Source organism: Chinchilla lanigera, unplaced genomic scaffold (assembly GCF_000276665.1).
Source record: "Chinchilla lanigera isolate Chin_1 unplaced genomic scaffold, ChiLan1.0 scaffold00048, whole genome shotgun sequence".
Classification (NCBI taxonomy): domain Eukaryota; kingdom Metazoa; phylum Chordata; class Mammalia; order Rodentia; family Chinchillidae; genus Chinchilla; species Chinchilla lanigera.
Window position 1 is genome coordinate 3,171,326 of NW_004955449.1, and position 21,707 is coordinate 3,193,032.

The 21,707-nt window shown below is 40.5% G+C and overlaps 1 protein-coding gene across 1 annotated transcript in view; it reads left to right on the top strand.

The window, feature by feature from the left end:
- Positions 1-11,188, top strand: part of Slc25a12 (solute carrier family 25 (aspartate/glutamate carrier), member 12) — a gene marked incomplete at its 5' end in the record, with an annotated part of 88,911 nt that extends 77,723 nt beyond the window's left edge. The window contains 5 exon segments of the mRNA XM_005393225.2: positions 3,615-3,755; positions 5,912-6,050; positions 8,444-8,602; positions 8,721-8,811; positions 10,483-11,188. Of these exon segments, the coding sequence (XP_005393282.1) occupies positions 3,615-3,755; positions 5,912-6,050; positions 8,444-8,602; positions 8,721-8,811; positions 10,483-10,699 (747 nt within the window). The 3' untranslated portion in view covers positions 10,700-11,188.
- Between the last annotated feature and the right edge of the window lie 10,519 nt (positions 11,189-21,707).

Below are 21,707 nucleotides of genomic sequence, written 5' to 3' on the forward strand. Positions count from 1 at the left end.
AAAACTTTATAAATCTTAATGTCTCTTATTTCAGATCACTAGCTACATTTGGGGTAGGTTTTTATGTTCATATAGACATAAACTTTTTAAAGTTTTGAATCCACAGATAACTAGTGTCAGCTAGTTTAAAAGGTACATTTAAAATATAAAAATTGCCAAATTTCCATGAGAGAGAATGTGTAAAAGAGGACCTAGCCTACAAAGAAGCCATTCGTCCTAAGACTAGTTCTGTTCCTTCTCTGTTGTTGGTGAGTAGTTAAGACAGAATGCAAAAGGTACCAATAGGCTATGCTAAGAAAATTCTTTCTCCCAACTACTCATGTTCCCAAGATGCATCAGTGTTTAATCTTTTGATAAACTTAGGTATTGTAACATATTTGTGATGGACTGTAGCTAACATTTTATACTGTTTATGTAATTTCGCATGATATTATTACCATATTGCTTTATTAAGATCATATAATTATTTTTCCTTAACTGTTTTCTTACTGGGCAGTTGAATTTTTCTGTTTAATTTTCTTGCTATTAGAATTAGCAAATTACAGGGCTGGGGATTTAACTCAGTGGCACAGCGCCTGCCTGGCAAGCGCAAGGTCGTGAGTTTGAGTCCCGGTACGGGAAAAAAAAAAAAAAACAACCAAAAATATAATTAGCAAGTAGCATATATGTACAAGAAAGATACTATATTTTTCATTGATAAGCTAACATTTACAAAGTTCTATATATTAAATGATTGTTCTCACTATAAACAGTTTTTCCTCCTTTGGAAAACTGTTGTTATATTAATGGTATCACTTATAATCAGCAGGGTCTTAGAATAGAAAAAATATATTTTCCTCTTTTTCTTTCTGTGGAGAGGAAACAATCAAGGGTATGGTAATATGACCTTCATTCTATGTTGCTAGATTTTTATCAGTGTAATTGAACTAATTTCAGATTTTATTCCCCCCTCTCTGTCCCCAGTTTAATATGTATGAGATAGTGGTCAACCACAGGTTTGCAAAAGGTCAGTGACATTTGCCATGTGTACTTCCCTTTAAGTTTACAAACATCCAGAGTTTTAGACAAATTAAATAGTAATCTTCACAGTAATCTTTGTCTTTCCTAAAATAGTCAGTGTTTCTGGATAATATTTGCTCACATGTTCTTAGGTGTATCGTAAGGTTTTTAAAGCGTACCTTAATCTTTAAAGCATACACTATGTAGATAATCGTTAGAAGTTTTGCTCCTTCAAATATGGTAGTGCACATAGCTTCGAAACACACTCATAGATGTGCATCAATTTTCATTGTTTCTGTGCTTCCTTACTGGAGTGTATACGTTTATAAATGTGCATCATTTAGTTTTGTGGCTGTGTTCGGAGCATTGTTGGGACTTACTGTGTATGCTTGGTAACTAATTTTCAAAGCATACAACTATGAATGTGAATACCTTTTAAAATGTAGCCATCCCCTTCCCTCAATTGTTCGGTTTTAGTAGAGTTTTAGAAAGCCTGTTGTTTTTACCCTCCGAAAAAAAATTGAGGAGTTGTTAAATGAGTAAGATCTCATAAGCTGGCAATTATTTCCAAAAGAGACCGTGAGAGAGGAGAGAGGGGGAGGGAACAGTGGGACGGGGGTGGCATTCAGATTGGCGTGTTCCTCCTCTGCAGGATGTTTAATTCACTAATGATTAAAAACACGAAAGAACTTCGAATGTATTTAAACATAATATCTACAATTAACACTTGGCACCCAGGGACTGACACTGTCTGGTAGAGGCAAATTTGGAGGATTATAATAAAAAAAATTCAGCTCTGTTCTTTTCTTCTTCTTCTTTTTAATCTTCTTTAGTTTAGAATATAAAGCACATTTTCCCAAAGATTGTCTTTGCAACCATTATTTAAACAAGAGATTTCAGGGAAGTAGTAAACTTTTTCAATTGGTGTGGTCTTTAATACTAGCTACAGGAACAGTTATTTGGATTATCATTTTAACATAATTTTTTACCCAGCAATCCTTTTGAAAGTATTGTTTGCTTAGGTTGAAACATTGAAATGCTCCCTTCTGCCTGCAGTGCAACAGATTAAAAGGGAGAGAAATGCAGGCAAATCAACAGTAAAATTGGGTCAGTACGTCATTGGGGGACCTGTGTGAGTCGCAGGGAGCAGAGAGAGAGAGGAAGGGAGAAGGAAGAGGAAAGCGAGGGTGGGTGGGGGAGGAAGACAGCACATTGCTGTACCTCCCTGCTAGGTGGACAGAGAAAGGACTGGGGCCCTGGGGAATGCAGGGCAATAAGCTCCTCTGAGAGGAAAGGAATCTGGTATCAGTGTCAGCCTCTGTGGATATTGAAAGGAGTCAGGAGTCACCACTGGAACCCGAGTAGTTGGGAGTTTGTAGCCTCACAGTGGTTTGGAATATGGGCCGAGCCACTCTGCCGCCCCTCGGAAAGGGGCTTGGAAGGCCGTGGGCTTTAGATAAATGAGTAGGAATGTGGGTGAAGGTAGCGCATTGAAGTGCCGTTGAATGTTGCTGGAGAGTTCCGGGGGATTGTTTGTAGCGGTTTGATGCCTGGGGAATCACAGTGCCACACGAGGCCCACATTTCATATTCACATGGGACATGTGTTACAGTTCTGATTATGTCATTATGGTTATTATGGATAGTGTATGAATATAGTTCTGATTATATGATGTAAGCAGCCACAGTTTAAAATGAAAATGTATAAATGAGATTTTTTTTCATTTTATGGAAGGAGAGAATATATATTTTATTTCTAAATATCCATGGTCACACATACACATACGTGGTCTTACGGAAACCACAAAAGGAGTTGGTAGCAGTATGTTAAGCATTCTTTTTTTTTCTTTTTTGCTTTTAGTAGGCAGGTTACAGATGCAAATATAGTCTGATTATCGAAATTTAAGTATCTGTCACTCACCGCTACAGGATATGGAATGTGGCTTTGATCTGAGTGTGTTGTGTGCATGGATAACTAGCTGTTCCACCTCCCAGCTCTGCCCTTAAGAATTTTTCTAGTTTTGTCTTGAAAGGATACTGAATTTTTTTTTTTTTTTCCAAACTCCTTCCTTTTGTGTTAAACCGTCTGGAGTTTGGCTCGGACTCCTACATTTGAGGATTTGAAGTGGGGCAGACTTCTCTCCCTCCGGCTCAAGGCACCTCTGTGAAGCCGAAAGAGCGGGTTAGTGAGGTGAAGAGAAAAGTGCAGGAACAACTGTAGATCTGAATTTTAGCTCCAGGGCGTAAAAGATACCAGTCTCCTACCCTCTCTCTCCCTTTCAGTGTGGGAGAACCCGCGGCCAGCCACATCTGGCTTCACTTTTGTTTTCCAAATTGGGTTTATTAGTTTTGTTGTTTTGAATATGCTTGGGGTGATCTTGGAAAGACTGGTCTGAGAAACTGTCTTGACATTTCAAATAGAAACAAACCCAGCCATGGACTAGCCTGAGACAAACTTCGGGAGCCCCTCCAGCGTCAGCTAGGGTGTGGGACTCTCATTCCTCTGCACAGGGAGGTGTGAGGGTGGTTAGAATTGGAGGCTTTGCTGGCTTATTCTTCTTTACAGTGCCACCGGGCTGTGTTGTGGAAATTGCGTTTCTCCTCCCTTGCCTGTAGGCTGGAGGCTCCCAGGTCATCTTTACCAACCCACTGGAGATAGTGAAGATTCGCCTGCAGGTGGCTGGAGAGATCACCACGGGACCCAGAGTCAGTGCGCTGAATGTGCTCCGGGACTTGGGGCTTTTCGGTCTGTATAAGGTGGGTAGATCCCCTGAGGTCAACTCAGAGTGTATGGTGTACCCCGAACTAGTGTGAAAGAATGCAGAAACCAGACCCTTCCTCCTGCGCCCAGTCAGCAAAGCAGTCTTGTCCCACAGGTACCCATGGATAGAAAATCAGACAAATTAAAAGTGAGGACACGTCTGTTTAGGGCAGTGGGGTACAAAACCAGGTTCTCCTTCTGTCATCTTCAGCTTTGCTGAAGCTGCAGGCTTTCAGCCTCAGGTCGCAGCCTTTCACATGATGGGTTTGCGAAAAGTTTTTTTGGTGTTCTCTATGGACAGCATAGGACTTCAGAATAGTCATTTATTTTGAGTCAGAGTTATCTCTATTGTTATCTTCCCAGTCAGAGCTTCCCTTTGTCTTAATAATTTGACGACGGTAAAACAGTAGTGGAGTTTGCCAGGCTTCAGGTCTTTAAGAAGTTAAGTGGTAGGATTTGTCGATAATGAATTCCATTAAAACAAGGACAACAACACTGTACTGTACTTTAGCAAGATGCCAGTCAATAGATTCCTTCCCTGCAGGTCTACTTACTCCCATCATTACAGATCAGATGTAATGGAGCAGAAGCTATTATTTTTCTTAAACAAGAAAGGGCATTTCTTGCCGTTCCTCTGCCTGGTATAAGGGAGAATACATAAATTTAACCACTATAGGCAACTAACTGTGTTTCCCAGAGCATCTATCTGATTTATTTATAGATCCATCCCTGCAGAAATGTATAAATTTGCTTCTGTATCTGCAAGTTAGAAATTAGAAATTCTCCAGATTAGAATCACACAGCTCCTGGGCTCTCTGGAGACCAGCAAACGACCATGCATCTCTCGGGAGTGTTCGGTGCACAATTGGTCCCCCCGCCCCCAGTTCCATTATTTTTGGAATTCCCGTTGAGAGCTGCATTTACACACATTGTTTCTGTCTGTATTTTCCTTTAGATTTCTTGGACTTTTTTTTTCTTGCTTTTTAAGAACAATGCCCTAGGGAACCAAATGCCGGGGTCCAATATTTGCCTGGCTTGGGAAAGCCCTGGGCAGTGGAATACCATGGGCTGCTGACAGGGCAGAGGAAGGCATTCATTGTGACCTCAGTCATGGCAACATGCAAAGTGTGTTTCCTCCCTGGGTGGTTTTCTACTCCTGTGGAAACCTCCTGCGGAAGTATTTATCTGGTTTTCCCCCAATCCTTTGCTATTTAAGACATGGTGAACAAAGACAAAAGATTGTGTTTTGTGTGTGTGTGTGTGTGTGTGTGTGTGTGTGTGTGTGTGTGTGTGTGTAGTGGTGGTAGAGGTTGTTTGGTTTTGTTTTTTTTTTGGTACCAGAAACTGAATTCAAGACCTTGTGCTTGCCAGGCAGGCGCTGTGCCGCTGAGCTAAATCCCCAGCCCCTGGTTTTCTTTTTTGAGACAAGGTCTTGCCATGTTGCCCGGGTTGGCCTCAGACTCCCCATCCTCTCAGCTCCCCTCCCATGTATCCGGGTCACAGGCCTGCACCACCGTGCCCTTGTGCTGTCTTTGCCCACTTTCCAAGAATAGTTACCCCACCCCCATTGCTTCTTCCTGGCACTACAGAGGCTCTACACGGATATAGGTTGAGTTGATAATTTGTTAATTTTGGGATTTGAAGTGTAATCTCTCCTCTCCCTGATTCCCTCAACTCCCTTCCCTACCAAAGCCTGAAGATTTGAGTATTTTTTATTAATATTAAAAAACGGAATCTAGTTCAATGACTGTAGCTTCAGGTATGCAACCTTAATCATCTGTGGAATATGCTATAGATTATACTTCTAGTTAATATCGTACTGCACAACTAAAAATTTAAGAGGGTAGAGCTCATTCTGACAACAAAAAAAATAGATATTTTAAAGATTCTGAATCTCAAAGAGAAATGCTAGGAAATTTGTTGCCTTCTAAGGCTAGGGCTCCAGGTTCTAGGATCCAGCTCCCTTCTGCAAGCGTGGGGTCATGTGTGTGTCTCTGTGTCCCCGGACTCCCCCACGCCCATTTCCCTTCCACATCAGTCCTAGTGCCGTTTGAAGGACTCCTCAGGCTTGTGACTGACAGCCCCCTGGATCCCATTTGGGCATTCCCACTGTTTACACACTGTTTTGCACTATTTCCTCACTGTGTGACAGGGTGCCAAAGCGTGTTTCCTCCGAGACATTCCCTTCTCCGCAATCTATTTTCCTGTGTATGCTCATTGTAAACTACTTCTCGCTGATGAAAACGGACACGTGGGAGGTATAAATCTCCTTGCCGCTGGAGCCATGGCAGGTAACTGCAGAATTTGTTTTTTACTAAAAGAACCCTCCTTCTGATACTTTTCCCCTTTATTTCTGGAAGAGTTATTGTTTGTATCTGACTTAGTTAAATATGATTGCTTTTTCTCCTTTGTGGGATGTGCTGTAATTCTGATGAGAGTTAATTACATTTGCATAATGTGGATAAACAGCTTAATGCAGCTTTGCAACTTGGAGCCAAATTAGATCTGCCTATCTAAATTGGGCTTTCATCATTAGCATGTTTCTTAGCCTCCTGTGCCCCTGCAACCTTGGGTGCAGCCAAGCTCAGCATTATGGGGAAAAAGTTCTCATCAAATCAGTTGCTTTGTGATATACATCATGCTGGCACGCAGGTCTGGCATTTACCTTCAGTTTCTCTGCAGTGGAGTCTCCATGATTTGGCTCCAAGTTGAGCTTTCTTCATGAAGCTGTCTCCGTTCTTCCTACCATAGCCCTTTGCACCAGCTTAAGCAAATCACCCTGAACTTGCTTCTTGTCTCTGTGACTCTTAACTTTTTGTTTGCTTAGGTTTTCTGCTCTGTGCTAGGCTGAGAGATGCTTGAGGGCCCGTTCTGTTTCACTCTGTTCATCCTTGTCTTCCCTATGTGGCCAACGTAGTAATACAGGGAGCTCATATTGTCAGTGGAATGAGTGAAAAATCTTTATCTAGTCTAGGCTACCAGATAAAGGCACAAAAGAGATTCCGTCTGAGACAGGATCTAGCAAATACAGGAAGGTACTAAGTAGACTAATGTCACATGCACGGGCGTAGCCTTGAGTCAGGAAAGAGCTGAGTTGGGCGGGCAGGTGCCCTTGGTTCTCACAGCTGGGACTGAAGCATCGCCGAGCTCAGCATGGCTCTGCCCGGCCGGGCTCATGTTCCCTATTTGGCTCTCCCTGGCTTTGTTTTCTGCTGGTGGCTTTAGCCGCACAGCAGGACCACCTGCGTCCCCCTGAGGGGTGGTGTGCTGGGTGTGTGAGAACCCTTGGTTCTGAGAGTGTCAAGGCAGACGTGCTGCTGCTCTTGCGTGTGATGACAGGATCATGCAAAAATTTTAAACTACTCCCTTGGAGAGCTTTAAGGCCTTACTTGGGGTCTGGAAAATCCCTTGTCCCCCGGCATTTGTCATTTTGGAAAAGCCAGTAAAGTTACCTCACCCCGGCTCATCACTGAGTGCTCAGCCAGCCCCTTCCTCTGGTACTCGGCCAGTTTTCCTGTTTTAAATGGGAGCCACCTTTTTCCTTGTGCTTTCTGGTCAGCACCAAAGCAAAACAAAACAAAACAACCGGGGAGGAGAGGTCTAGTCATGACTCGGTACTTTGTCCGTGGTTGACGGAACAAGTGAACGTTTTCCAAGTCAGTACGAACTTCCTGCTCGCAGACATTTGATATGTTCTTAGAATGAGACATGAATAATTTTTAGGGGTAAAGCTTTGCTGGCCAGCGCTGAGAACATTCAGTGTCCAGTCTCCAAAGGCAGGCAGTTTACCGAGTTCCATCTGAATTGGGTGTGGGGCTCTTGAGAGGGGAGGGATTTGTATCGTCTCTAACAGAGCCTCCGAGAGGCCCCCACTTCCATCTGCCTGGGGATGATACAGTGGTATTTAGGCCAAATTGAATTGCATCCCCTTGGGGAAGGTTACGTTGCTCCTTTTTGCCCCGTTTCGTTTTATAAGTGAAAGGTGTAGTTGTGAAATCCATCTTCTGTGTCCTGCTGCTGATCAATCTCAACATGACCCCAGGGAGCTGAGGCACAGGGCGCAGAGGAAAAGGCATTTTGATGATCACTGTTCCTTAACTGGTTGCCCGGCCTCCTTACGCCCCAGCTGTAATGACTTCTGTCATGTAAGCGTGTCTGGAGGGAGTCACGGCCAGCCTGCAAGGTAGCCCCTCCAACAGGTGAGTGGTTGTGAGGGTTGATATTCACCTCCCGTGGTGTGGTTGACAAGAATCAGCAAACCAACAAGAAACCACTACAGTTTGATGCCAGATACATTCAGCAGCTTATTAAATTGACATTATCCTCTTATATTTATACATGTTAATACTTGTATCTTATTAAGGAAGAAAAAAGCAGGCAAAATACTGAAAGAGAACGCTTGGGAATTATATTGACATTGCTGCATTTCCCCCCCTCAGATTCATGCAGTGTAGAGTGAATTTCTTCATTCAGAAAGAAAACAAAATAATTTTACCCTGATCATACTGAAGCAAGTAGTTGGTGCCTTCGAGGTCCTGTTTTCCCTTAGTACCCAGACGTCGGCCGAAGGAGCTCTGTGTTCTCCTCAGGTGGTTACGGTTGCAGATCGTATTGTGAGCTGTCGTAGTCTTTCTATCCTTTATAAAGTACGCTGGGTGAATTAACTGTGTCTTTCTCCTGCAAGGTGTGCCTGCGGCTTCTCTGGTGACCCCTGCTGATGTCATCAAGACAAGACTGCAAGTGGCTGCGCGTGCCGGCCAGACAACATACAGCGGCGTCATCGACTGTTTCAGGAAGATCCTCCGGGAAGAAGGGCCCTCAGCGTTTTGGAAAGGGACTGCAGGTAAGCGCCGCGACGCGGAATGGCCGGCGTTACTGTCCTGTCCCCTGAGGCTCATCGGTTGCCTGTGCCACAGTCATCCTGGCTTTAACACAACCCCATCCGCGCCCCTCTTTTTCAGCTCGAGTGTTTCGATCCTCACCCCAGTTTGGTGTCACTTTGGTTACCTATGAACTTCTCCAGCGGTGGTTTTACATTGATTTTGGAGGCCTGTAAGTGCAGCTGCTCAATTCCTTTACAAAGAAATCACCAAAAGCAGAACAAATGCTTATTGTGTTTACAGGGCTGGGGATGTAGCTCAGTGGCATAAGCGCCTGTCTGGCAAGCGCAAGGTCCTGAGTTTGATTCCCGGTAACCCCCCCCCCCAAAAAAAGTGCTTATCATGTTTACAAATAAGCTCTTAGAAAACCGAAAAGACAGACTGCTTTAATGCTTTTAAAATATTGGACTTAAAAACTTCAGTGTTAATAAGATTAAGACTCTGAAAGAATGATATAATACACAACTCTTACGTACTTTTTATAGATATGAACTATTATATATATTAAGCAACTGTTTGGGGAACATTTAGGGAGGCAGCAAAATGCTATGTGAATAATTTTTTAATTATAAGAAAATACTGAACTTTATGGAGTTAGTCCGTATCATGTGGATCTTATCATATGACCTTTTCACTAGAAGTAATATAAAGGTGTATAGGTAATTCTCCGGTGAATTTTCTTTCAAAGATCCAAGCATTTTTGCATCTCTGCTGTTTCATTATTCACCATCAGTCGTTATTAAATGGGTATATATATTCATGGAGCTAATATGTTGCAAAAAAACCCAGTAGTTTCATAGAGATTCTGCCCATGGATACAATCGTTAGCAGTGTGTAGGCCAAGAGTAGAGCTGCGTGAAGCTTTGCAGTTGAAGCTTACACTGGAGAAAAGAGAAATTATTTAATTTGTGTGATAGCAAAGTTGTACCCAAAGCTAGCAAGGAGTAGCTTTTCAGCAGAAGACCAAATACCATTTCCGGTCCTCATCTTGTAAACCTGAGAACCCCTCTCTTGCTCAAACGAATTAGCTATTGATCCATGGGGAACCTGTACGAAAAAAGAAAACAGTGATCTTACTTACACTGTGCAGTTAAGATGCAGGCTTTTCTGTGCTTCCATATTCTGTGAAAGTAAGACCTAAATCTGTTTTTCTTTCATTTTAGTGATAACTTTTAGGAGCCTACTATTTGAAAAAGTTAACTACTGTGTCAGAATAAAAGGAAAATGTATATTAATATAATTTCACAATTATATTCCATATAATGGTATATACATATTAATATGCATATTATATAATATACATAATAATATAGTAATATGCCTATTAATGTACATATTAATGATTGTATTGGTATGCATATCATTAATAGGCATATTAATATACTTTTGTGTATATTAATATAATTTCATATGTATATTGATATCATTTGATATTGCTTACTGCATGATTACTTTCATATATGCTTACTACAGAAAATTTGGAAAATAGGTAGAAAAGAAAAAAAATCCATAGTGGTACTTCCCAAAGAATGTGCTCTCTTCTGCTCTCCCCTTTTTATGTGTCTATTTATACGTGAATAAGCGCATATACTTATATATGTATATACACTTACATATACATGTATAAGCGCCTATATATTTGTACCTCCCATTTCTCATCCAAATCAAATGCATGAATGTGGTGCTCTCAAAGCCGTTGTAAATCATAGCTAGTGCAGCAGATGAATGGCAGTGGTCGAGACAAGCAGTCTTCTCTGTGGCACACGGGTCAGGCTGAGTGTTCGGTCACAAGGCGCCCTCGCCATCTGGAGCACGCTAACTCTGGGCTTTTTCTTGCCAACAGCAAACCCTCTGGCTCGGAGCCAACACCGAAGTCACGCATCGCAGACCTTCCTCCTGCCAGTCCTGATCACATTGGCGGATACAGACTTGCCACAGCCACTTTCGCTGGCATTGAGAACAAGTTTGGCCTTTATCTTCCCAAATTTAAGTCTCCTAGCGTCGCCGTGGTTCAGCCAAAGGCAGCAACGGTGGCGGCGGCGGCGGCGGCGGCTCCGTGATGGGGCGGGCGTCAGAGTGGCAGAATGGCACCGTGAGGAGAGTGGAGAGGAGCAGCCCTGTGATGGATCCGGTCAGCTGCATGGTGCTGGCTGAGCGTGGGAGTCAAACTATTCTTTCTATGGGATGTACACATATATTTGTTTATAAAGTAATCATTTGCCCAGGGGAGAAAACCACAAGGCAGTCTCAAGCTTTAGTCTTATTTGTTGAAATATTTTCTAAGCCTTGGCATGAATTAGTGTTCTAGACTCTGCTCTGCCCAGCTTGTCCTCCCAGTGACTGTACATATTGTACATCTTTGTACAGACATCGCGGCACCTCATCCCAGCCAATCACATTTATAGAAATGTAACGCGATCGGAGAGGCTTGAAATGTACAGAATGTTTTGAAAGTGTTTTATTAAGAGTCACATAAGAATAAATGTATTTAAATCTCTTCTCTTATTGGTGACTTATGGAAATAAAGTGTCAATATTGGATGTACTTAATTCCTAGTTGGTTTTCCATTCTGGAGTGAGAAAGTATTTGCTGATAAAAGACATAATGCGAGCAATGAATCAGTGATACTTTAGCAGAGTGAGTGTCAGGCTAATAACAGGCTAATAATTCTCGTGGTTGATGCATCCCTCTGTGTATTTAATGTGTGTGTGATCCTCTCTGTTGCTCACGAAGCACTTCGGAGACAGTGCCTCTCTGTCAGTGTGCATAAGGAAACAAGGTGGTCTCCGGCATTACTTGGTCATGTCGTTTTCCTCCTACACAGCAAGGCAAAGGCCAAGCCTTCCGAAGAGTAAAGGATGCTTTGGCAATCTCCTTTCAGACGGTATGGTTCCAGTTGAAAATAAAGCACACCAAACTCTACGCACATAGTTGGATTTTCCTTCATGAATATATCGGTAGTGCTTTTTGTACCGATTCACTACTAATTCTAAATAGCACATGATCAAGTTTGCCTCGTCTCCCACCTTTATGGGAAACAGTTTGGTTTGGAAAGGGCTAAGGTGGAGGGAGGGAAGAAGAAAGAAAAACACATATGTGGTGATTGCGTGGAGTCTAGGTCATCAGGAGTCCAAAAGAAAACTACTTATTCCAAAAGTTGCTCACCAGGGGAGTGGTTACTAATTTGGACCTGAACATGCATTTTCTGAGCCACGTCTCGATTTTCCTATGTGCATATTTGATGTGGTGTGTCAGCATTTATTTAGCTTAGCAAAGTGCTCCGGGAAACCATTGCTCTTGCCAGTGAGCAGTAGGAGAATGTATGCAGGATCTCGAGGGGCAAACCCGGCGTGAAGTCACTCAGTGGCCTGCACAGCACTCGGCGGTGGCTGACAGCCCTGTAACCATCAGGACCTCTTACGGCCTCCGAGAACAAAAGCATTCACTTTGAAATCAAGTTATTTCCCATTGTACTTTTTTTTTGTCCTTTTGAGACAGGGTCTCACCATGCAGTTCAGGCTGACCTTGACAACGATCCTCCTGCCTCAGCCTCTCGTGCTGGGATTATAGGTGTGCACCGCCACACCCGGCTCCAAATGTATTCGATTAGTCTCATTAGAATGGAACAAATCACATTATTGTTTTGCTGTACCACTTGTTTACAATATACAATGGTCAGGGGCTGGGACATAGCTCAATGGCACAGCGCTTGCCTGGTAAGTGTGAGGTCCTGAGTTTGATTTCCGGTACCCCCCCCAATATACACTGGTCCATGGACAGATAATAGTGTATAGTAATATGTGTGTATTGAATGAGATTGGAAAGTGCCCTCGTAACCCTCCTCCTCTCCACTGCTTCCTGCCTGAGTCCGTGCTTACAGGTGAGAATATAAATTTAAATTTGTAGTCTGTTTTATAAGCTATATAAATATACATACATGATTATATTTTTAAAAGCAGGCTGTTATTGTGTTATTCTGTTACTTTTACTAAGAGTGTCTCTGAGACCTTCCCATGTCAGATTATAAAGATGTATCATCCTTAATAGCTGCATAGTGTTTCCTTGTGTGGATTATGAAATTTTTTATAAAGATTCTTTTATGACATTTACTAATTTTTCACCACTGCAAACAATGTTATAGTGAGTGAAAAACATCTTTGTATATCTTATACACATGCTAGTATTGCCTTATGACTCAGTATTTAGTTGGAGTTGAAAATTCACAAGCTAAATGAGTTTATACATGTTGCTTATTTGTCAGGCAGAACATGACAGGTGGTCTGTTGGTTTTTAATTTTTCATTCTCTTAATTGCTATGGACTTGAATGTCTTTTCATGTTCACCAGTCATATGTAGATTTTCTTATTGTGGAATATGCAGGAAGTACATGAAACACACAAACATACCTTTTATTTTTCTTTATACCTTTTAAATAATCATAAAAAGCCAGGTGTGGTGATACACACATCATCCCAGAACTCTGGGAGGAAGATTGCAAGTTCAAGTTTTGCGTGGGCAACTTATGATGTCCTTTCCTCAAAATGAAAATTTAGCAAGGTCTGGGGATGTGGCCAGTGGTAGAGCATCCCCTGGGCATTGCCCAAGTACCACCACCAATGATGATATGAGCATCCGTGGGGCCACCAGTTCAGGAAATCGTACCTTTCTGACACCTCGGAAGTCCTCCATGTGTCATAACCCCTCTCTCCACTTTAACCCCATCCCTGCTCTTCACTTCTGTGCCTTTCTTTACAGTTTTACTCCTCATGTGTACCCTAAACGTCATTTGTGCTTCCTATTTTGAAACGTGGGCGGTTAGATAGGAAGATTGAAGCCTAACTGGCCTTGTCTGTGAAAGGCGGTGTGAGTGCATGCGGACACGCTGCAGAGAGAAGTGAAAACAGCCGAGATCCTGCTGTTTACTCGGAGAAGCTCCATGGTTGGTGGGAGGCAGATGAATCCTGTTTTACTGATGGATTGTGCTGTGTGGGGGTGAATAAAGACAGGGTGCTCCAGGCACTCCGGGCTCTTTGTCGAAGGCAGCCAAGACCCTCTTGGGCCCCCACACCCGTATTTTAACCTATTTTGGGTCTTTGTGTTTCGTCTTCATCGCTTTGTGGTGAGGTCCAAGGTAGGCCGGCCCCCTACAGAGACTTATATGTATCAAGTGATACACTTCTGAGACTTCTGCTAAACATTGTTTGTAAGATTCATTCATATTGTGTGGCCATAGTTTATTCCATTGTATGACTGTACTAGAATTTGTTTTTCATTTTACTCTTAATGGGTATTTGTTTTTTTTCAAGTTTGGGGATGCTACCGTGCTGCTATGGGTTTTGTGAACGTGTGCTGTGGAGTATGCCTCTGGAAAAGGGTATGTCCGTAACAGTGGAACCATAGAGGCAACAGGTTTGCTAGAATCAACTGTTTTCTGAAGATTCTGGTACTAATTTCTTCCCAGGTGTACTGACTCTTTGATTTTTTTTTTTTTTTTATCAAAAACTGGTAGGTGTATAATGGAATTTCATTCTGGTTTTAATTAGTATTTTCCTTACATCAAATGAAGCTGAACACCTTTCATATTTATTGGTCATTTGGATTTTGTCCTTCATAAAGGAAGAATGTGGTAAAAAAAATTTTTTTTTCCCCCGGTACCAGAATCGAACTCACGACCTTGCACTTGCCAGGCAGGCGCTGTGCCGCTGAGCTAAATCCCCAGCCCCCCTTTTTTGGGGGGGATGGTAAAAATTTTCACCTGTTTTTCTCATTAATTTGTAGTTGGGTTGTTTATTCTGGATGCTAGAAGTTATTTGTGCTACAAAATCTTTTCCTACTTTGTGGCTTATCTTCATGTTTTTGATAGATTAACATTTTAATTTTAATATGTTCAAATACATCAACTTTTTCCTTATGATTAACTTATTTTGCATTTCATGTTCTAACAATTACTCTCTCTGGTTGAAAATATACTTAGTGATTTCCCTATTAAATGCTGTATGGTTTCGGCCTTACTTTTTGTTTTTTGTGTTTTTGTTTTTTCAGATAGGGTCTAACTATACAGTCCAGGCTGACCTTGAACTTGCTATGTAGCTGAAGGTGGCTGACCTCATGGCAGTCCTCCTGCCTCAGCCTCCCAAATGCTGGGATTACAGGTGTGCATCACCATGCTGTGTTGCCTCCCACTTCTAGGTTCCATTGACTTGGAAATGCCTCTGGCATAGAGCATGAAGTAAGGATCATTTCTGTGTTTGGCCAGTCTGCTGGTCAGCACTGTTTGTTGAAAAGGCCTTCCCTCCCTGACAGCTTTGAAGCGCCTCTCTGTGGTACGGTAAGTGTCAGTATATACTTGAACCCATTTCTGAGCTCTTTGTTTTGTTACACTGGTCTTTTTCTGTGCCAGTACATACTCTCTTCAATAGTATATATAGTGTTTTAAAAAAAAAATTCTCTTTAAAATAAAAAAAGAATCTTTACCTACCCCCCAAAAGAAGTTTTGATCTGTAGTCTAGTAAATGCTTCCATCTTATCATTAGAAACAGCTTATCAGGTTCCACCCAGCAGGCTGAGTGACAGTGTGATCAGAGTTGCAGTGAGTCTGTGAGCCACTCTGGAAGAATGTATGTTGTATTTATGTTGTACATATAGTGGGGCTTCCAATCCATGAACATATTTCTCTATTTAAAATCTTAATAAAGTTTTATAATCACCAAAAACGTCTTATAAATCTTTTGTTGTACATATTCTGAAATACAACATTTATTTGGATGCTATTATAAATTATATCCCTTAAAATGTTATTTTTGGTATGCAGGAATAAAGTATACCCTGACTTTTCATTATCCACACTTTCAAATCAATAGAAAAGTTGGAAGGGGTAAAATGAATTCTTTCCATACTTCTCACCTAGGTCCCCTTATTTTTTTCCCCACACGCTCCATCACTGTTTGAGTATGTGTCTCCTAAGAATGGGGACATTCTCTAACTGAACATTAGAGTCAATCCAGATTTCACCCACTGTTCCAACAATGTCTTCCGGTCTAGTCCAATCAGTGCTTTATGCTTGGTGGTTAAACATCTTTAGTTGATTACTCTGAAATAGTCCTTCTGCCATTTTGCTAGTGTTGCATTACATTGTAAGCCAGTTGTCTAACAGAATGCCTCACATGTTTACCTGATTGTTTTCTGCTAGCATTGTCTAACTCATTCTAGTACTATAGACAGGAAGTTGATCTGGCAACATAATTCTCTCTCCCCTCCCCTCTTTGTCCTCCCCCGCCCTTACTTTCCTTTCCCTCTTCCTTTTTCCTTTTCCTTTCCCACAGGGTCTTGCTAAACTGCCCAGGCTATCCTCAAACTTGGATCCACTTGTCTCAGCCTCCCAAGTAGCTGAGATTATAGGCATACACCATTATGTCCACGTAACTTTTCTTTCATAGAACTTGACTGAGATTTTTTTTACTGAGCTATATAACAATCACCACAAGCTGATTTTGCTACACTTCTGTTACCCTCCAACATGTGGACTGTTTCATTTTATAGTCCCAGTATTAATGGGTGAATGTTAGTTTTTTTTACGTTAACAATACTTTGTCATTGTCTTTTATTGTAGCTTTCCAGGGGATGTGACGTGATTCCACATTGTGGTTTAATTTACATATTCCTAATAACAATGCTAAGCATCTTTTCCTGTGTTTATAAACATTTGTTTCTTCAAATGTTAGCTATTTCAGACCTGGGGTTCATCTTTTTATTGTTGAGTTGGAAGTGTTCTTTATATGTTCTGAATGTGAGTCCTGAATCAAATTTGCAAAATTTTCTGTTTTCTTAGTGGTGTCTTTTGTAGCACCAAAGTTTTGTTTTCATTAAATCCAATTTTTGGCTCTTTCCCTTAATCATACTTCAAGAGCCATCTAAAAGCTCTTTGTTTACACTACGGGCATGAAGATTTTGTTTTCTCTGAAAAGTTTTTTTTCTAAATTTTATTTTAACGAGAGGAGTAAATGAGAAACAAACAAACAAAAAATAGAACAGTAGCAGCACACCAGTATCACGAACATAAACAAATCAGACCAAGAACATTCAAAGTGATACAGGGTCTAAAGACAAAATAATATAAATCAACAGTGGTTGTTACATTACACATCACTATCCTCAATTACATTGCTCAGATTACCAGGTGTAAGAATGAAAGACTGCTCAAACCATTAAAGAGAATAAAAAAATAATAGGTTTTTTATATTTTAGCTCTTATGTTTAGGTTTCTGATCCTTCTAGTGTTAATTACTGTATATGGGATGAAGGATCTGCATTTATCTTGCATGTAGATATCCAAGTGTCCTAGCACTATATGTTGAAAAGACCAGCCTTCTCCAATGACTTGCCTTAGAGGTCTCTCTCTCTCTCTCTCTCTTTGTTTTTTTTTTTTGCCTTAATGCTGTTATCAAAAATTAATTTACTGAAAATTAATTGACTATGAAAATATTTATTTCTAGACTTTCAGCTTGGTTCCATTCATCTCTATCACTGTGAAGTACTTATGCTAATACTATACCATTTTTTTTTGTTTTGTTTTGGTTTTTCTCCGGTACCGGGAACTGAACTCACGACCTTGCGCTTGCCAGGCAGGCGCTTTTGCCACTGAGCTAAATCCCCAGCCCCCTATACCAGCTTGATTAGTACAGCTTCATTTTGAATTTTGAAACAGGGAAGTCTAAATCTCTTAACTGTTCTTTTTAGAATTTCTTTGGAGATGTTGGATCTTTCTACATTTCCAAATAGATTTTAAGATTGGCTTTTTACTTTCTGCAGCCGGCCAGCTGGTGTTTTGATAGGGATTTTGTTGACTGTGGCGATGACTCGGGGGAGAACTGCTGTCTTCACATCCTGGAGGCTTCCAAGCTGTGAACTGGAAATGGAGTTCCAAGTTGGAATGGAATCGCTCTCGCTTAGGTAGCTCTTTTAAAATTTCAGCCACAATTGTACTTTTTTAGAGTATTTCTTAAGTTGATTCCTAAGTACTTTACTGTTTATGTTGTTCATATGAATGGAATTATTTTACCTTCATTTTCAGACTTCGTGATTAGTATGTAGAAGTTAAAATGATTTTAGTATATTGATCTTTACTTGCAAACTTGCTCAACTCATTAGCTTGGTATTTGGGTTCTGTTTTCTCTTTGTTGTCCCTCTCTTCCTTTTTTTTTATTGCCTTTTTTGTAAGATATATGAGGTGTCATAAAAATATGGTCAATGTTTAAATTGTTAAAAATTTATCACAATAAAAGACATATTGCCATTCAACACCTCAGACTAAAGTGCTCCCCCTCACTTCTCCCACACTTTGAAAAAGGAATCCTCTTGGGTCTTTGTGAGGTGCAACTGAAAATATGGCGAACGCTGTTCCTGAGAGGCATCCCGTGGGAAAGGCAGACTCCTAAGAACATTAGTGCGTCTCCATCCACGTTACTCACCAGGTCCGAACTCTGGGACTTCTGGCTCTTCCCCAAAGTCAGCGTGACCATGGACAGCAAATGTTTTGAATTGAATTGGGACACGGAGGGGGCCACAAACAGAGCAAGCAAAGACACTCAGGAAAGAGGACGTCCAGAACTGCTTCAGAAAGTGGCAAGAATGATGGGATAAATGTGCTCGAGTTGAGAGGGAGTATTCTGAGGGAGGGAGATTAATAGCAATGAGATTAATAGCAAATTTACATGTCCGCTACAGTTTTAAAAATCATACCACGTACATTTTGTGGTATGTCATTTTAATTGTTTTTGGAATTATTTTCTTAGTGGTTGCACAAGAGTTTATAATATATTAATTTGTGACCAGCCTACTTCTGGTTAATATTAATTCTGTTAAATTTTATCCCAGAAAACTCTAATAAAATATAAAAACTTCACTCTAATATAGATGTTTCCTCCCTTTTGCTATTGTAGTCATCTATATTATATTTTCATCTTATAATGCCACAGTTTTATACTTTTTGATCCTTGCAGTTATGTTTTAAATCCATTAAGAAAAGAAACTTGAAAACAGAGACTTTCGTATTTGCGTATGCAGCCAGCACCATAACTCCAGCCTTCTCCCAGGGCTGTGGGTATAGCGTGGTGAGAAGGCGTGGGTTCAGTCCCCAGGACTGAAAAAAAATGACTCTGTTCATTATTTCTTGTGAACTTGAGTTATCAAGCACTGGCATTTCTTTTCAGAGAATAGCAGGGTTTCCTTCAGTGATTCTTGCAAGGCTGGGCGGCTAACAACAAATCCTTCTAATCATCATTTGTTTCAGAATGTCACTTTTTGAAAATGTGCAGCTGGGTGGATTTTCCTTCATTTCTATTTTGAATAGTACTTATGGTGGTACATAATGATGACATTCTTCACGGGGAACGTTCTAATTTTTTAATAAACTCCCCCTTCCCCTGCCTCCAGAATGTCATTATTTTACCGTTGTTTTTCGGAGAGTATACTTGCTGGATACACAAGTCTTGTTTGACAGGTTTTTTCTTTCTTTCAGCGTGTGAATATGCCGTCCTCCCGCCTTATTGCTGCCATTGTTTCTGATGATAAACAAGCGTTGATCATATACATTGTGCTTCCCTTCGCTGTGGTAAGATAGGTCTCTGTTTTCATGTTTTTGTCTTTTGAATGCGATGCATCCGTTTTTCTGCTTTTGTTCGTCTCTTTTGAGTCCCAGTTATGCCTGATGGTACCACACAGGTCTCTGTGTGGTACATTTTATTTTTTGTGATTTTTTTCCCCTCCAGTTCTTCAGCCTTTCAGAAATTTTAAAGTTTCTGTCTTGGTAAGTTTTCTAGAAACGTGTTCATTTTATCTAAATTTTAAGTGTACTTATTCAGTGTCTATAGCATCACTTGTTCCTTCTCATTTCCGATATTGGGACTTAAGTATTTTAATAATTTTAAAGAGTGGCCTTTTTTGTTTTGTTCACAGAGAACTGACTTTTGGCTCTGTTGATGTTTTTTGTTGTTTCTATTTCATTTCTGATCTTATCTGTTTTCTTTCATTTCATTGGGTTTGTTTTACTATTCTTTTTCTAACTTTTGAAACAGAGTCTTGCTATGTAGTGCAGGCTGGTCTTGAACTCACTATGGAGCCCATGCTGGCCTTGAACTCATGCCGATCCTCCTACCTCAGCCTCCCTAGTGCTGGGATGGCAGGCGTGTAATACCACACCCAGCCATAACTTCCTGAGATGACTATTTACCTCACTATGTTTTGAAAGGAAAGCTGGAAACTTGCATTATGATGTCCTCTAAGAATGCTTTTCTATTCACCATGTGCTAGAAATGCTAGAAGCTGACAAGGAACATTTAACTGATTACAATATCTTCTTAGCCTCGGGGGTTATTTAGAAGGTTTCTTTTTCTTTCTTTCTTTCCTTTTTTAACCCAGTTCCTTTGCACTAAGCTACATCTCCAGCCTCCCCCTTTAATTTCTTTAATTATAATTTTGAGACAGAGTCTCACTAAGTCCCTGAGTTGCCCAGGCTGGGCTTGAACTTGTGATCCTCCTGCCTCGGCCTCCTGAGTGCTGGCACTGCATGTATGCACCCCATGCTTGGCTAGAAGAATGTTTCTTTATTTCCAAATTTGCGAGGATTTAATACTTTTTGTTGTGATTTTTAGCATAGTCACATTGTGGTCAAAGAACAGGCATCAGTGATTACAATCTCCGTAAAATATGTTGAGCGTTGCTTTTGACTGCACAAATGGTTATTTTTAATAGATAGCCCATGACTGCTGGCAGAGATGTGTTCTTTTTTTGATAGGTATTGGCTGTGTGCACGTGTGTGTGCTCACTTTCCTTCGTTCATGCTTGGTCAAGGGCTGCAACTGATTGAAAACTTCTGTATCTTACCGAGTTTTTGTTTGCTCGTATTAGTAGAAGTAGCAATCTCCCATCACAATGTTGTATTTCCTATTTGTCCTTGTAGTTCTGTTAATGTTTTGCTTTGTACATTTTAAGATCATGTCATTAGGTGTACCAGAACTTAAAATTATTAGAGTTCTTGGTAAATTGAATCATTTGTCATTGTAGAGTTCTCATTTTTATCTCTGTAATGCTTTTTGTCTAAAAATGTTTTTCCATTAATATTCCAATTTTCTTTGTATTTAAAAGGCACGTTGTCCTCGTCTTTTTTCCATATTTTCTCCAGTTTTAGATATGTCTTTTGTTTGCGCCATACATTTGAATTTTTAAAAAAGTATAGTTTGACTTCAGTCCTTCAGCTAAAGCATTTGTAATTCATTTGTTTGGGGTTGGTTGGTTCGAGACAGGGTCTTGCTGTGTAGTTCAGGCTGGACCTGAACTCACAGTGATCCTCCTGCCTCAACCTGCCGGGTGCTGGGATCAGAGGCATGTTCCACCATGCCTGGCTGTATTCATTTAATGTGCTCATTGGTACATATCATTTGTATTTAGTATTAACATTTCATTTTGTGATTTCTTTGTCTCATTTCTTTAATATTCTTACTTTTCTTGGGGATTTTGGGCCAATTATTCCTACCTTTTGTTTTCCCACTGTTTTAGTTTGGACTTTATATATTCATTAATCTATAATATGTATACTGTGCTTCACAAAATTGAAGATGGATTGCTTTATCTTGTACCTATTACAAGAACCTTGTTATGCCTGAACACTTGGGAGAGCTCTCAGAGCTTGCTTTACTTCTCTGGGTTTTGGCTTTTCCTTACATTGTTGACTTGTAATTTATATATATATTAGGTCTTCAGTGCTTTAAGTATACTCAGAAATTTAGCATTCTTAGTTTTCAGCACTGATACAAATAACCTAGTCTGCTACTTTCCTAGGAACGAAGTTTATTTGTGTGCCATGGGTTGGCCATTTAAATTTTGTAATTGAAATTTTGTTTTATTTTTTCCCATAAAATAAAATTATGTAAAAACAGTTTTTAAAATTAGGTTTCTGCCATAAAGTAAAATTATGTCAATTTTTTTTAAAAAATAGGGTGGCTAATATTTCTCTGCATTTAGCTTTTGTTTAGTTTTACTTTTGATTGGACATAGGATGAGAAGTAGGAGAAT